Source organism: Akebia trifoliata, chromosome 15 (assembly GCF_017979445.1).
Source record: "Akebia trifoliata isolate Shusen 1 chromosome 15, ASM1797944v1, whole genome shotgun sequence".
In the NCBI taxonomy this organism is placed as follows: Eukaryota; Viridiplantae; Streptophyta; class Magnoliopsida; order Ranunculales; family Lardizabalaceae; genus Akebia; species Akebia trifoliata.
The window spans coordinates 25,477,573-25,494,119 of NC_141389.1; the positions used below are offsets into that span (position 1 = coordinate 25,477,573).

Below are 16,547 nucleotides of genomic sequence, written 5' to 3' on the forward strand. Positions count from 1 at the left end.
TCTTGCAATATAAAAAAGGTTGAGTTCACGGGACAAAATTCTAGACAAAGCGTTTTCTCCTAGATGGGCTAAAAGTTTTGGAATGGCCGATTTTTTGTGAGGATGATCTCTATGGTGAGAAAATTATCCTCACAAAAAAAAAAAAAAACAGCTCTTTCAGAATTTCCTAACCCTAATTTATAAGTCGAAGAATAGTAGACCGTCAATTTTTAGTCATCCTCCCAAAAAATCAACTCATTCCAAAACTGTTTTGTCATATAAGACAACTTTGTTTAGTATGTTGTTTACAATTTTGTCGACCAAACACTACCCATATAAAAATAGTTTGGTTGCAAGTTAAATATGTTAAAAGAGTATAGAGTGGAAACAAAAGAGTTAGGTCTACTGTAGCCAAAGCATGCCCTTTTAGTTGAATGGGTTGGATTTGAAGGATCAAAGGTGAATTATACAAAGAAACCAATGATTCTTGATTAATTAGATCGATAAAATACAATTTACCCTAAGAGGGTTTTTATGGAAAACAAAATAAATCCAAAAAGCAATTGGATAACTAACAGATCTAACGCTAATTTCTTACAATTTGATATGATCTTGAGATATAATTTGGTGCACCACAGTACACCTAATTACATTCCTCTCTATCTAATGCTCTAAACAGAATATGCCCATCATCAAATAATAAATTACAGTGACGTGCACTTGTTGTTCTCGATCATTTCACGGACCTCATTAACCACCAAATGTGCTTTATGGCCTCCAATCACCTCAGCTTGTTTCTTGCAGTCCTTCCAGAGCTGTTATGTCAAGTGTTTTCACCATTAGAATGAGAAGAAAATGTTGAATACACCAAAGAAACACTAATGGCAACATTATTCTACCTGTATAATTGGCATCTTCTGCACAGGTTTGAGTTTCCATGATTGGAATGTACATGAAAAGAGTATAATAAGTCAGTTCCATATGACCATTCTTGAGCATTCAAGTCATGGGATTTGATGAAATCAAATAAGCCTCACTACATTTGTTTAGAAAGAAAGCGCAAGCATTACGAAGAGAAATTATATTGGCCCACCAACTTTTACTTACAACACACCAATCCTTTTGATAAAAAATTTAGATTGGTTTGTTGTAAGTAAAAGTTGGTGTGTTAATAGATCTCTGGCCAACATCTAGGGCCTGTTTGGATACCAGGAGCAGAACTACTCTTCCAAAGAACAGGAGCTGAAGTACTCTATGGAGGAGTTGGAAAAGTAATTATGTGCAGAAATGGCGTTTGGCAATCAACTCTATGAAGTACTGGCAGAAGTACTTTTGTACTGGAAGTCTGTTTGGGAACCATACTGACTTCTCATAACTTCTAGAAAAAAGACCAGAATACCCTTATATTATACCAATTACTGTTTTTTATCTTTTAGTGTCATAATATGCCTTCAAACTATATTGTTTTTGACATCTTAACTATAAATATTAATATATATAATATAATAAATATTAATATAATATAATATATAAATATTAATATAATATTTTAAATATTAATATAATATAATATGTTTAAATCCATTATACTTAAAATTTTAAAAAAAATTTGACTGACTGTTTTTGACATAGTATGACATAATATTAAAAAAAAAAATTGACAGACTGTCTTTTAGTGTCATAAGATGCCTTCAAACTATACTGTTTTTACATTTTAACTATAAATATTAATATAATATAATATAATAAATATTAATATAATATAATATAATAAATATTAATATAATATAATATAATATTTTAAATATAAATATTAATATAATGTGTTTAAATCCATTATACTCAAAATTTATAAAAAAAAATTGACAGACTGTCTTTTAGTGTCATAATATGCCTTCAAACTATATTGTTTTTGACATTTTAACTATAAATATTAATATAAATAATATAATAAATATTAATATAATATTTTAAATATTAAATATTAATATAATATAATATAATAAATATTAATATAATATTTTAATATTAAATATTAATATAATGTGTTTAAATCCATTATACTCAAAAAATTTTAAAAAAAAATTAATATTAATAAATGTTTCTTTTGTTTGATTTAAGGGCAAATGAATTAGAAATATTTTCATAGAAAATTAATAAAGTTAGGGGTATTTTGGTAAAATGAACCGTTAGATTTTGACTCCCCGCAAGAAGAGTTTTGAGAAATAGATTTTCTTGACTTCTTCATAAAGAGTAATTTCTTGCTCTTGCGCGGAGTAACTCTTCGAAAGAGTAGTTCATACAAACGCATCCAAACGACTTCTAACTCCCCGCAAGAGTCAGAAGTAGCCAAAGAGTCCTATCCAAACGCCTACCTAGTTTCCACAATAACCCACACCATGTTCACTATTGTAATCCTGTATATTGATCTCAAGGTCTCATAAATGTCAAATTCAGAAGAATGAGGTCGTCCTGTAAGGACCCTTTGAAAAATTTCCTCAAAAAGAAATCTCTACTATTTTGGAATTTTTGTACAGAGATCTAGAGAATAACATGAGAAGATTCATTGCACCTTGAATAGTCGTGGATTTGGAAAAAAAAAAAACTGGAAATACATCCTCTAAGAAACTGTTGTTTGGTATGAAAATAGAACCCCATATGGCTAAACCATTTCACATGTTTTTCTATATATTTAATTTTATTCACCTTACTGAAGCACCCATTATTCTTTTTTTTTCCCTTTGCAGGTAAGCAGAAACTATTGTCACTTTTATGAGTGGAAACTAGATTAATAATTTATGGCTAAAGTAAAAAAATAGTAAACAAGAAGATATAGTTCCTCACATGGTGCAAAACAGAGAAAAAAAAGAAAAGAAAAGAAGAGCATAAGACATGATCCTTGGAGCATTAAAAGGGCCTTACAGTGATTCCTGCACGAGCAATAAGCCTATGAGGGACTGCATTGACATCAACACAGTAGAATCGGATTCTGCAACAAAAAGCAGAGCAGAAACCTTCTAAATCACATGGCTGCCTATGAAAAGGAGGGGCAAAATGAAATCTAACACATCCATGTAAAAGACTGACAAGTCTAACAGTGACATTTCAACACTTCCTGACATCAACAATTGTGGCACATATTCTTATACCTATCAAAAAATAAAATAAAATTATGGCTCACATGCTGGTGTTAGGGTGTTAGATCGCCCCTTAGGGATGCAACTTGGGCAGGCCAAACCTGAACCTGATGAGTTCAACCTGACCTTGGATCAGGTTTGGGCACAGTTAGGGTTCGAGAAATTTTTTTTTGACCGAACCAAACTGGGTTGCGTTCCAGAATGGACATTGGGTTGCCCGAACCGAACTTATTATCGTTATAATTTAAAAATATTTTTAGATATCTTTGTTTTTTTTTTCTCATTCACAATTCACATTTCGAACTTAAGTTGATCATCATCTTTTTCTTAACATTTGGTTATAAATTTTTTTCAAGAGTAACATTTGTTTATAATTTCATGTATGAGAACTTTGAAATATACTTCTAGGATAAATAATTAGAATGATACCATTAGTAGAGGGATCACAACAACTTTGTTGAAGTTACAATGTAACAGCCTTTACTGATGTGCAGGTTTGGAAATTTTTATATGGGTGGTTAGTAGAGTAAGTAAACCCTAACCTTGGGTAGTAATCTGCTGCCAATTTTTCCAGTTTTGGTTTCAAGTATATGCATTTTCTGCACCAGCTTGCCATCCTACATGTCCAGATAAGCCTTACTTAAGAACCCAATTCGATGTAAGCTTCAACAAAACTGCATTTATTTCAAAAACAATTAAAAAAAATTCTAGATTATTTTTTCCTCAAAATAAATACAAGGTCATCACTAAAATGGGATCAAAATACAAAACATGGCAACTCAATTGCATTTTGAGGAAACCTACCGAAGAGCAGGACCTGATAGAAACAAAACACAGAGCAAAACCTCCACACAAAGATATGAAAAGAGAAGAACAAAAGAATATTAAAAGGGAGCAACTAACCCTCCAAGAAATGATCTTAGGTTCTCTATTTCGGTCTAGGTTTTATGAAGAGTTTAAGGAAGTGTCCTTTGAAGATTTGTTGTTTAAATCGGATCTCATATGTTGTGAAAATACGAAGATTGGATTTATTCATTGATTTAGTTGGATGATTACAATGAACTCAATAATCTAACTGATGTAATCCTATTCTTAACAAATTTAAGATAACCTTATCTCTAAAATGATTTGGTATATCAGAATACACCTCAGTATAATACTTCGAATCTCTGCTCTGATACATGCATAGCTCGTGACTAGAAACTAATATTTTGTTTGAACTTGGGTGTCTTCTAGACCTTCTTATTTTAATAAATTTATACTTATCAACTTAAAAAAGAGACATATAACCCCAATGTTACAAGAAGCACCACCATCTCACATGATCATAGAATTTCTCCTAAACACAATCTCCAAGAATAAAACCCCTTTGAGCTCATCCATAACTTTTGAGTAGTGATGAAAGGTTGCTTTGATGTCCATGACTTATATAAATTCAATGAGACCCTAACTTGCTTGGTTGATTGGTCATCTCGCCCGACCTTGCTTCCTTATTTTGATTATAATATTTATGGATTTTGTTAAAGGCACACGTTAAAGTGCAATAAATACACTTTGAAAATTGGATTTTGTACCGAAAATGTCCTTAAAATTTTTTTTTTAAACCAAAATACCCTCAGAATCCAATTTCCAAAGTGTAATTATTGCACTTTAACATGTGCCCTTAGGTCATAGGTGTACAAGACCCAATATTTATCAATAAAAAATATAGAGACCCTAACTTGGGATTGTTGAGAAAACATTTAAGTTAAAAATTAAGCTTATTTAGGATTACATTATCACATAAATCTTCATCATCAAATAATCAAAGCTTCAAATAAAGATTTAAAATTTGCTGAAGTAAACTGGCTGGTTAGAATCATGTTGAACAGGTGGTTTTTATCTTACAGATCCTCAAACAAGGTTCCAACCCAATTGGATTTTGGAAATCAACAGAACAGAGCCAACTCAACTCAGCGAGTTCGGATCCAAACATTTTCGAATATTCAGATCCCCGAAGAAGGTTTATTTCTTAGGTTTAGATCCTATATGGGTGTGCCACGTGGAGATCAAACAAGAATGGGAGTCCGATTGCAACCCAACTCCAGGGAGTACAGGATCCCCGTTGCATAGAAAATCCCTAATTCAGAACAGAAAATCTCGATGAAATTCAGTAAAATAAAATCACAATCGCCTCAAATGAGTGAATTTTAACAATTTGGGCATCGATATTTCATAACTTTAACAACTCAAATGAGAATTAAAGAAATAAATAGAGCTTATTAATTGGGGGAAAAACGAACCAGACAATAATCACCGATTCTTCAAGCTGTTGAGCCTCGGCAATGATCCGATCGAACAATCCTTCGCTAGCGATGGGTATGAGCTCGATCGATACAGGAGAATCAATGTCCTGATGAGAATCATCTACGCTCAAGGCGCTTAGTTTCGTGATCTTTCCTCGAATTGGATGCATTTTCTTCTGAGATTCAGATGAGTTTCTAATCAAAGAAGCTGATTTGAAGTCTGAGATTGTGAAACATGGACGAATCTGCAAAAACCCAAACGAAGAACGATAGTAGGGTGGTTTTCTTAGTCGCAGAGATTGGATCCATGTTGAGGTTCGAATGGCGTCTGACATCGCCAATAGAAGAAAATTGAGGAAAATGAAGAGTTTTCAGTTACGGGACCTAAGAGAGAGAGGAAAATGGGTTTATGAGCGTATGTTAGCTAAGTGGGTCCCATTTTGCCAAAACTTGAGTCGAATTTAACGCACAATGGATGGCCTACGGTTTAGTGACGGCTAGTAAGGACAATACCTGTAAAATGCTATTTGCACTTGCACACATGTAAAATGCTCAAAGCACCCACATAAAAATTGACATTTCTCATTCTACATAACTAATCGAAGTAACTCTACATCATTCTCTCTACACGCTCCTACATGTGTGGGTCGAATTGGGTTAAAGCATGTGGAGATATGAACTGGATGATGTGGAGAAGAGAAAGACCTGATCTTTTTGGATAAATGATTTGTCAGTATGGTATCAAAGAGTCAGATTTGTATAGGTCATAGGTTCGAATCGTCTGGAAGGAAATTTTCATCTTTTTAGGTGAGGGATAATATTAAGTGTTGTGTTATCTATCTTCACTCTCAGGTGTCACGTGCTCATGTATCGTGTTCCTATTCGACCTATGACTCTCTTATATTTATAATTGTGCCTTTCTTGTGAGATCGAGAAATGGTTGTCAACATACACACACCCAAGCGCTTTGTCTCTCTCTTACTTACTTACTTACCCACTCACGCATAGTCATCCACCCATCCACAACCATTTTGTTAGTTGTCAGCCTCTGCGACCATGTATATCCACCACTATCTTCATGGAAATGACTTGAGCAATATGCAATAAAGAAATGGGTCAATCTGGCCACAAAATTGGCCCAAATACAATAGAAATAGGCTTGGACATTAGGATTTATAAAATCCAACCCAATCATTACCATAGCACAGTTTTGATGTGGCCCATGACTTGACCATTGGAGTTAATAGGTCCAAATATGTCCCTAATCCCACCCCACATGCATCACCCTACATGATCTAACACACAAATATCTTCTTTGTTGTTTTTCGATCTGGTGGAAAAACATATGATCCAAAACCATTAAAACGTGAATCTCATTAAAAACAGGTTTACCAATCAAAATAGAGAAGAAGAAATTATCTAATTTTATCAAAACTATATATTAATCAGGACCGTTGGATTTCAAGCTTTTGAGTCACTCTTTTTCTTATTTGTTGAGATTTTACCAAATAATTCCATAGGTTTAGACTATTTATAAATTCGGCCACTTTTTTTTTTAAATAAGCAAAACAGGTTGACATGCTACAACCTATTAGTCTATGATACTTCATGTGAATTGACTAAAATATCCTTATATTCAGCCTTTCAACTTAACTCTTACTTTATTTACAAACTCCTCCATCGAGGTTGTACATTTCCAACATATAAAAATCGTTGAACTCCGATAATAATTAGGTTATAAAATTTAATTTCATAAAATGTGTTGAATCTCTATGGTTTGAATTTCATAAACTGGCTGGTTAGAATCATGTTGAACAAGTGGTTTTTATCTTATAGATCCTCAAACAAGGTTCCAACCCAATTGGATCTTGGAAATCAACAAAGCCAACTCAACTCAGTGAGTTCGTAGAACTTGATCAATTCTATAAATTTGAAATCGGAACTGAATCGATTACCCCTAGAACCAAACTAACCCCAATCAACCTTACTTCAGTTTGGTTCGGTTTAGTTCTTGGGTCTCCTAAACATAGGTATCAAAACATCAATTATCAAATCTTATGATTAAAAAATTTACAACCATCGATGATTTTAGTTAAAAGGTACAACAAAGAGAGTGACATTGGCAATATGATATTAGTATCTCTATAATCTCAATTATCTACTTAATAACATGAGTGATTTTTTTCAAAATTGAAACTCATTCGATAATTAGGGGCATGTCGTTTGGACCACTCAAATTGATGACTAAATTTGTTAGAATACAGAAAGCAAACAATGACAACTTGTTTTTGTTATATTTAATTTTATTTGTTAAATAAATCTATATAAATAATGAAGTTGTTTCGTTTCTTGGTTTGGTTTGGTTCTAGGATTCCTTGAACCGAGAATTGAATCAATCGGTTTTCAAAATAGTAAACCAAAATTCAATGAGCTAAAAAATCGAACCAAACCAATCTGAAATGGTTTGGCTTGGCTCAATTCTCGGTTTGGCCTGATCCAATGTGCTCCCCTACCTAAAACTATACTATAGGCTTATTTACCACCATTGGCCCATTGAATGAATTTTTTTTTTTTCCTTTCCTTCAGCAATGGATTGATCGAATCGACTACTTTTTCACGAAAAAAAAAAAATAGAGATTTTTAGCTTGACTTGAACGGCAATGACACCTGAATCTAAAATTGGGGTGAAGATTGGCTAAAGAAGTGGTCCTAGAACTAGAATTGCCTCTATTTCATATCCTCTCCTTTTGATCCACTAATTAAGTGCTTCACATGCTGATGGATATGCGACTGGGTCAATCAATGCGTTCGTCGATTCAATTGAATGCTGCTAGTGAGACTCAATCAATTGCTTCGTCGACCGGTGGATAAACAACTCAGTAGCCGACGACAACTTACTTATGTCCAACCCCACCCCCTCAATTGGAAGGATCTAGCATTTCAAAAAGCTCTAAAGTGGGCTCGATTGCCCACCTTTGTCTGTGTTGTTGGTCCTAGCAACCACTCCACTTACATGCCTATTTCTATTACCTTATTTTTAAACGACGAACCTTGCATCCGGGAGTTGGCTCCAGTCCAATGGAACTAGACTCTTTTTACCAACAACAACTAGTATAGAGTGCTTGCATCTCACTCCTGGAGAAGCACACAAAGACAAATCGATAGGATTACACCTGGATGCGGCAAACAACGACTTCAAGTACTTGCAACTGGTTGATAGCAGCCTGCTAGTAAGGAATTTGGAGATATGATGGGAATGAAGCACAACCCCCGATATTAGATTTTGCTCTAAAACTAGAATATTTTTATTCTCTTCCTTTCCCGGGTAGGTAGATCCAAGAAAGTTAGCTTGCTTTTCTCCTAGATTGATGGCGACTTATGTAGTGATTGGCCTTCCTACCAAAATGCCCCCTTGGTCGAAGAGCCAAGCCAGCATAGGAAGTTAGGCCATGTGTGAATACACCTCTCCGCACAAGAGCAGAAGCCTCCAATCTCTCCACGCAAGAGTAAATTTTTGGAGTTTCTCAATGAAGAGTAAAACACCTCTCTGCACAAGAGCAAAAACTTATCCAAATGTTTGTTAGCTCTCTGCAGGGATAGAAGTCGTCAAGAAGCTCTATCCAAATGCAATATTAGTCTTTATCTTGCTCTTAAACATGGTTTATCAACAAGAAACAAAAGTTTGCTTGCGACATTCGTCTCCAAGGTCCAAGTACTAATCACCATCCTCTTCGACATTGTATGTCCATAATTCCAGGTTATAACATTGTCTGGCAATCCGATCTACTTAAAGTCATACAACAGAATGAGCAAACTCCACATCCGCTTATGGCTCAACTAACAAGAACATAACAAAACTCCACCCGACAAAAGTAGAAAACGTCGATTAAGCTGTAATTAGCTAGTAGCTGCTTAACTGACAACACTACACTTTCTCTTCGGCCACTCAACAACCTGATTGGCACTACATAGATGATCCACATAAATAACAAAATTAAAGTGTAGGGAGAAGAAATCTCAAGTTTATTCAATATCAATAAAGGTACAATAAGCAAGCTAGACTCATTTTTTCTTTTTATGGAGTCTCAATAAAAACAATTTGATTGGGAGTAAACCCATAATCTAATAGATCCTGTTAGTTCATAGATCTTTTTAGTTCATTTATTCACTTGGTTCTTTTTTCTATCCATCTCATATCACATAATCACATAGAAGTAGAAGATATTTTTGTCATTATTTGTTATGTTATTTATATATTATTAAAATCTATACATAATATGGGATTTTTATTGGAGATCCTAGCCTCTTATTTGTAGTTTGTATCAACGGGTCCAAATTAAATGTAGCTATGTATTAGGCTGTACTTGAATCAAGGCATTTCATTAGATGGGCCTGTTAGTACAAAAATTAAATGGCCCAACCCATCGACAAGCATAATTTTAGTTATTACCCTTGTTAGCAATTTGGAATACTAAAAAAATTAGATATGTGAAAAATTCAAATTTTATTCGATTTTGGGTTGCAAAAATCCAGTCAAAACATTCGTTAAATGGGAAATATGCGACATGCTTTATACGTCCCACATCAAAAAAATTGGAGAAAAATAATTCGATATATTTCAAAAGGGAGTCAACCTATATAGTAATATAATTAACATAATCCAATAATTTTCAAGTTAGGAAAATTTAATTATGAGAGCTATAACTCTAGAGTTTAGGATATCTGGCATACATATAATAGAATTTAGAATCCAAAAAATAATTAATTTCTCTTCCACATGGGCAATTGAGCTGACAATTAGAATGTTTTATTTATAAATCTAAACATTCAATAAAATTATTTATCATATAATTCCTTAAAAAGATTTAAACAATCAGAAAAGTCTATACTTAATTAAAAAATTTACAAACTAGATCACAAGCAACCACCCACAAAATCTCGCGAATAAAACAAGAAGTTGCTAACTAGGTTTATTACCCGAATAAGTAAACACATTATCATCCGAAAACTATGTATTTCAATTACTTTAGATTCTCAAAAATATTAGAAAGAAAAAGTGGATCAAATCCACTTCTCACTTTTGATTGTTTCCAATTTTTCCGTAGAAGTTGGAAATACTTAAATGTTATAAAAATATCAATTGAATGTTACAAATTACAGTAAAGAGAATAGCAAATAGGATTTATGAGATTCAACATGATTGCCTACATCCATGAACGATGATAAGATCCTTTCATCATTTCCGTGAAAATTAGGGTTACAATCATCAATCTCACTTTCTTTGAAAAAAATTAAAATCCCTCGTTTAATTTCTCTAGGGATACATTTTCTTGGGAATCCCTAGCATATCAAGTGTTTGATGGAGAGAGTTGAGGCTGTTTTCCTGTGGAAATGTGGGAAGGAGTCCCCAGTCTACCAATATTTTTAGGGGTAATCTTTATAAAAAAGAATGAAAGATGTATTTCTACATCAAGTCAGTTAGTTTTCTCAAAAGCAAGCATTTGGAAAATATATAATTTTTTTTTCTTTTTTCGAATAAGAGTATAGACATTAGACATATAATGACAAGCGTGCTCCGTTGTTGAAACATGAGTACCTCCTCTGGCATCTTAACCTCTGCAACAAAAACCACACGTAGGAAGAGAACATGGAAATTATAAAAACAGATCCTTTGTTAAATAGAAATTAAATAAAAAATCACTAAGCACAAGTTTTCTTACCTTTCTTGAATTTAGAGCTAAACTTCTGCAGGAGACCAACAAGGGTGGTTGCTTCTGACGCAAGTTCGGCCGGCCTTGCATCCAAGGTATTCCCCGTGCTTGAGTTCACATAAAACATTTTTGTGGTTCCCGTGATACAAAATTTATGTCCCTCCAATGTCACTACATCAATATAAATCAAATCTCCAACAAGCCTGTAAATGAGACAACACCATAAAGAATCTAAATTTGTTTGCTAAAAGAATGATAGAATATAGGGAACTCAAAAGATATCTATGAATGTAGTACATTTTAGTAAAGGGCTTTACCTTGTATAACTTGGAGGAGGATTGAATGAAGAAAGCACGATGCTCTCCACACATTTGATCTCTTTAGAGGAAGTTGAGACCAAATTAATAAGTAAACTAGTAACATCCTCCATGAAACTAGACCGTCGAGCTCTGGGACTTCTGCTTTCACAGCTTCTGGATCACAATATGTTTGTAGTCTAATGAAGATATACATTAAGATAAAACTAGCTGGGCATGCTTGACACTACGTCATATTTCGGGACAAACGACTGTCTTGAACAGTCGTTTTTTACAAAAACTTGATCTTTTAATATAAGCAATAAGTACGAAAAAAGAAAATTTGGCAATAAGAAATATTGGAAGGCCAAAATTAACAATAATCGATTAATCGAGGCTGGGACGATTGTTCTAGATTAGGATTTCTTTTTCTCTTTTTTCAGGATATAAAAAACTGCTAAGTATACCTGATTTAAGGCTCACCTTTGAACAATGGATACTCCACACAATTTCTTGCAAAAGTCAACTCCTATATATACTGATCCTGGAGTAGAAGAATGTCATGATTTCAAACATTTGTAACAGTTCAATTTACTCAATGGACAAATCATGCAAAACAGATGGCACATCATGTAGGGAAGTCAATATTGTCTTTAATCCTTCAAAAATGTATGCCACTCATACAAAACTTAAATAATGCAGCCTGCATTGTCAGAAATTCGGGAAAAAATGCAGAGGAAGAGGAAGAAAAAACACATGAGAGGGTGTGTGGCACACTATGCAACGAGCTATGCCTTACATTCCTTTAACTATGACTTTTTCTTGGAATGAGATCTATAAGTCTTTGGATCACTTACCCAACTTCAATGAAGAAAAATCAATACTATTGATCAAATGTCTAAAGAATATCTCTGAACCCAACTCTACTTTTTCTCGTCAATTAAATTTATTCCCAAATTTATCCACCTTATTTAATTCACTCTGCACCTAAAATTTTCTAATAGGTGAAAAAATTTAGCTAGGACATTACATACAAGAATGATTGATTGTCTACAAACACAAGATGACAAGTGAGATGCACATGAAAATGTTGGACGCATCAATTAGTGAGCTACTTTTTTTTTAAACCGTCCAATGAAATGCAACTTAACTGATAGGTTCAATACTCTGATCCTAATCCTCAGCATTTGTGCCACATATGCTGACATCATGTTTAAAAATAATCCTGACACATCCATAATATTGATCAATGTTCTAATACTTTAACTAAAATAGAGACCCAGACGTGCTATCATGCTCTAATTAATCATTTAACAATACATCTAGTGTCAAATTCTACAGAGTACCTCTTTCTCGGACCAAAAATGCGGGAGAAACATTAGGAAAAATCCTTTGCATGAGGATATAAGCAGCAAGTTCCTCACTCCCCTCCTTTTGCCATTTCCGTATGGTTTCCCTCACATTGCCTCCATAGATGTTGTTTCCTAAAGACAGATGATGACCAATCATTATCAACTTAAGTAAAGGAAGAATGAGTTTAGAGAACTAAATGATGACCAATCATAGTCATTGCAACAATAAAGGCACAATAAGTTTTGAGAAAATTAGACCTCCTCCTTCTCGTTGGGGTTTTAGAACTAATAATTCGGATCTTTTGATGACCTTTTTCATGACATCTGAATTGTCCAAACTCCACAGCTCTGCAAAGCACTCACCTAGCTTCATAACATCGTCCTCATTTTCGATGAATCTGCATGTTCTGATTGTTTTCTCCAGCAAACTTGTTCACAAAAACAAAGAAAGACATAAAGAAAGAAAGCAGAACTCATTTGTTTATTAAAAACTAGATGTGGTTTTGACGGTCAATTATACAACTAGATTTGGCTGAATTTTAATGTAAAAATATTTGTGACCAAAAATAGTTATAGTTTCTTTTAAGTTCTTTTACATTCAAGGGACTTAATTGGTAGGACTATAAGCCAAATACACCACTCCTATTAAAAGATTCACAAATGATTTTAAAAAACATAAGGGCAGGAAAAGCTGACCTATTACAAAAGGTGAATGTGTTACCTTTCAAGAACATTTGGCTTAGCCAGATCTTGTTGAATCTTCTTGGTTCCTACCAAATGATAGGAAATAGATGGGCACTTGATAGTTGAGGATTGCTCCATTAGTAGCCTTGCACTCCATTCTTACTTGGTAAATAAGAATTAAGTATCTTGTTGGGATAAATATACCAACAGAGAATAATAGAAAAGAAGAAATGCCTACTGATTCTGACAAGTAATCATTTGGGGTATATCGAACTCTGAAATATATGACTGCGATTGCTTGGTCTCTGTATGTAAAAAAAAAAAAGCTTTAAAATTATCAAATTTAGAGCACAAAACACAAAAGTACAAGGAAAAGAAGAAACATACACAAGAAGTGTTCCATCTGGCAGTAATGGACTCATTCATCCATCGATTCTCCTCTAGTAGATGCCCTATCATGATGCAAGCACAAAGAAGTGCCACAAACAGGTTGAGTGAAACCACATCACTGTATTTTGAGGTCGAAACCATCCCCAATTTGGCCAAAACAGAACCAAACTCACTTCTTTGGATAGTTATAGTTGGGATAAATCATCCTCAGCTTGTCGATCAAATCCCACACACTGACCGTGTGTGACGCACTGCTTCAGGATTCTCGTCTGCAAGCAATAGTGCGACAGCAACATCTTGGACATCAACCATCGGACGTACTCTGTTTTCCGTTGTGTCAGTTCCATCTGTTTACAGACACGTGTAGGATGAGAATGCAACATAAAAAATGAGAAATATTCAAACTTCCTACGTGGAAACAAGTGGACTAATGATTTAAAATTCTGATTTTATAAATTCATGAAAGGGTTCAACAGAGCTAATGCACATCATGAAAGATGGACAAATTAAGCATTGAAATCCAATAGTATGGAGACGAGCAGAAACATTGTTTTGGCATTATAAACCTATATATGCAGACATCCATGCACCACACTCACAGAGACACAAAGAAAATGGATATAGCTTATGGTATAAGGTGAGACCTTGCAAAATCTTGATGAGAACAGAACTACTAGCATTCGTTGTAGACTGCAGCATTGGCCCGATAATAAGGCAGGGACAAATTGCTACAACATCAAGCCCACTTCCTTGTAAGTTCACAGACTAAGATAACATTATAAGTTCTATTACAAAGGTATACTCACCTCATGTTGTTAAGGATACAAGAGTGTATGTTTCCATAAATTGTCTTTTCATGTTCTTTAATTTTTTTATTTATTTAAATCCATGTTTCTAACTTCACCAGATATGATTGTAACTAAACATGAAAACACTACAGTAAAATAGGTCTATAGAAACAATTTTATAATGAGAAATTAAAGTAGGCAAGTATATGTGCGGCAATAGATCACCATGGGATACTGTACATACCACGTAATGAAAATTTGCACAATTAGCTACATTGTAATGTAAACTACCTGAGTTGGAGGCTTAAGCACAAGCGAGTTTCTGACTATCAAACAAGACTTAACTCGAGTTTCAAATTAGTTCTTGTGAGAGAGGACAACCGAGAGAGAGAGAGAGAGAGAGAGAGAGGCTTCAAACCTTGAACGAGCAAAGCAAACACCGAATAAAGACAAATCAAGAGACACATTCACCAATAAAATAAACGAAGTTTGCAAAAACTCACAAAAAATATGAACACTTTAAATGAAGATTTTGAAGTATTAAACATCAGAACATCTGTAAGAATCAAAGTTCCAGTTTTCAGCCAAAAAAAAAAAAAACATTTTTCTTTATTTTCAGAATCCTTCTCCAACGATAGAATCCAGATTTAGATTAGTTCTTGTTAGAGAGAAGACTATCGAAGAAGAGAAAAATGAAGCTTCAAACATCGAATCAGCAAAGCTAACACCAAATAAAAACGAATCAATACACACAATGAGCAATAAAATCAATAAAGCTTCAACAAGAGTCCGATCAATTTGCGAAAAATTACAAAACAAATTTACACTGAAATTCTTCTTCACTATGTCTTCCAAATCCGAATGAAAAAAAAATTGAAAACTTAAAACATAACCTAGCTTATGTTCTACTACACTACGTAGATACCAAAAAAATTAAGAAATTTTGATGAACACGAACTTATGAAGAAATTCAACAAAAAAAAAAAAAAATTCAGATTCATCCGAAAAAAATAAAAAATAAAATTTGATTTTGGTCCATATTTGGGAACAAATCCTGCCATATCTTCATTTGTAAATCTAGAAGTTGAGAACAAAACACTTTCATTTGTGAGGTTGGATCAATGACCAGTAATATAACATTTATTGAAACCCTAAATTAATTAAGAAAAATCAGAGATTCAATAAAAAACTTTAACAAACCTCAAGATTCGATCACAAATCAAGCAAAGGGAGGGAGAACGAACAAAGCCCTAAAATTTTCGATCAAATGCCGATCGATTCTTCCCTAAAACTTCCAAATCGAAATCTGATTGCGTCTTCAAAATCACAGATTCTGTGAGTAAGAGATCCAGCGAAGATTTTTCGATCAAACTCCAATCGATTTCTTTCCAAAAAAAAGTTCCGATCGAAACTTAGAGATTTGATCTTCTTCTTGAAATCAAGACAGATTCGAGAAGAGTGACGGATTCGATAGAAAGCAAGAAGACAGACAATCAAGTGAGAGAGAGAGTGAGAGGAGGGACAGAACGAGTAGAGAGAGAATCGAGAGAAGTCGAGCGAGAGAGAGAGGAGAGACACAGTCGAATGAGAGAAGAGAGAAGAAGTTCGAGCTTCTGTAAACGAAGGTCGAAGGTCTGTAAACGAAGGTGAAGGTTGAAGGTCTGAAAGTAATTTTATTTTTCGAGTGGCTATTGGCACCCCAACTTTTACTTCTTAACGTCAGTGAGTTAAAACGACGTTTAAACGACAGTTAAAAACTGTCGCAATGAACGACAGCCATTAGCAGTCGTTTTTAGCGCAACTGTAACGTCGGCGAAAACGTAATATGACGTAGTGTGTTGAAGTAACATTAAAATTGACATCGATTCTCACTTTGCTGGTTTGGATGTATCTACCAAACCATAAATGCTTTTCATCGAGATACG

The 16,547-nt window shown here is 34.0% G+C and overlaps 2 protein-coding genes across 12 annotated transcripts; both read right to left on the reverse strand.

The window, feature by feature from the left end:
- Nucleotides 1-439: 439 nt before the first annotated feature.
- Nucleotides 440-5,808, reverse strand: WCRKC2 (WCRKC thioredoxin 2). 3 transcript variants are annotated; one of them, XM_086426499.1, is made up of 5 exons: nucleotides 5,399-5,807; nucleotides 3,659-3,733; nucleotides 2,902-2,968; nucleotides 879-896; nucleotides 440-794 (listed from the first exon to the last, which is right to left on the reverse strand). In XM_086426499.1, the coding sequence occupies exons 1-5, from the start codon at nucleotides 5,734-5,736 to the stop codon at nucleotides 684-686; spliced, it is 609 nt and encodes a 202-aa protein (XP_086282625.1). In that variant the 5' UTR covers nucleotides 5,737-5,807; the 3' UTR covers nucleotides 440-683. The 3 variants fall into 3 exon arrangements, 2 of the variants coding, with proteins under 2 accessions (XP_086282625.1, XP_086282626.1); XR_015172988.1 differs by lacking the exons at nucleotides 440-794; nucleotides 879-896 and adding exons at nucleotides 904-1,169; nucleotides 2,355-2,766 and having other exon boundaries at nucleotides 2,886-2,968; nucleotides 5,399-5,808; XM_086426500.1 differs by lacking the exon at nucleotides 879-896 and having other exon boundaries at nucleotides 5,399-5,808.
- A 4,753-nt stretch (nucleotides 5,809-10,561) lies between these two features.
- On the reverse strand, nucleotides 10,562-16,254 carry LOC147384797 (uncharacterized). 9 transcript variants are annotated; one of them, XM_086426178.1, is made up of 10 exons: nucleotides 15,823-16,254; nucleotides 14,914-15,040; nucleotides 14,479-14,562; nucleotides 13,482-14,181; nucleotides 13,019-13,188; nucleotides 12,755-12,892; nucleotides 11,892-11,952; nucleotides 11,430-11,585; nucleotides 11,122-11,315; nucleotides 10,562-11,017 (listed from the first exon to the last, which is right to left on the reverse strand). In XM_086426178.1, the coding sequence occupies exons 4-10, from the start codon at nucleotides 13,580-13,582 to the stop codon at nucleotides 10,866-10,868; spliced, it is 972 nt and encodes a 323-aa protein (XP_086282304.1). In that variant the 5' UTR covers nucleotides 13,583-14,181; nucleotides 14,479-14,562; nucleotides 14,914-15,040; nucleotides 15,823-16,254; the 3' UTR covers nucleotides 10,562-10,865. The 9 variants fall into 9 exon arrangements, with proteins under 9 accessions (XP_086282304.1, XP_086282301.1, XP_086282302.1 ...); XM_086426175.1 differs by having other exon boundaries at nucleotides 14,641-15,040; XM_086426176.1 differs by lacking the exon at nucleotides 15,823-16,254 and having other exon boundaries at nucleotides 13,482-13,749; nucleotides 13,832-14,181; nucleotides 14,641-15,629.
- Between the last annotated feature and the right edge of the window lie 293 nt (nucleotides 16,255-16,547).

Bases quoted from the DNA above. Each gene is read 5' to 3' on its own strand.
- WCRKC2 (XM_086426499.1), bottom strand. From the start codon at position 5,736: ATGTCAGACGCCATTCGAACCTCAACATGGATCCAATCTCTGCGACTA. The intron at 3,734-5,398 runs GTTCGTTTTTCC...CTGGACATGTAG, and splicing joins GAATCGGTGATTATTGTCTG to GATGGCAAGCTGGTGCAGAA. The intron at 2,969-3,658 runs GTTAGGGTTTAC...TTTTTGTTGCAG, and splicing joins GCAGCAGATTACTACCCAAG to AATCCGATTCTACTGTGTTG.
- LOC147384797 (XM_086426179.1), bottom strand. From the start codon at position 13,582: ATGGAGCAATCCTCAACTATCAAGTGCCCATCTATTTCCTATCATTTG. The intron at 13,189-13,481 runs GTAACACATTCA...TTTGTGAACAAG, and splicing joins AAGCCAAATGTTCTTGAAAG to TTTGCTGGAGAAAACAATCA. The intron at 11,316-11,429 runs GTAAAGCCCTTT...TCTCATTTACAG, and splicing joins CCTCCTCCAAGTTATACAAG to GCTTGTTGGAGATTTGATTT.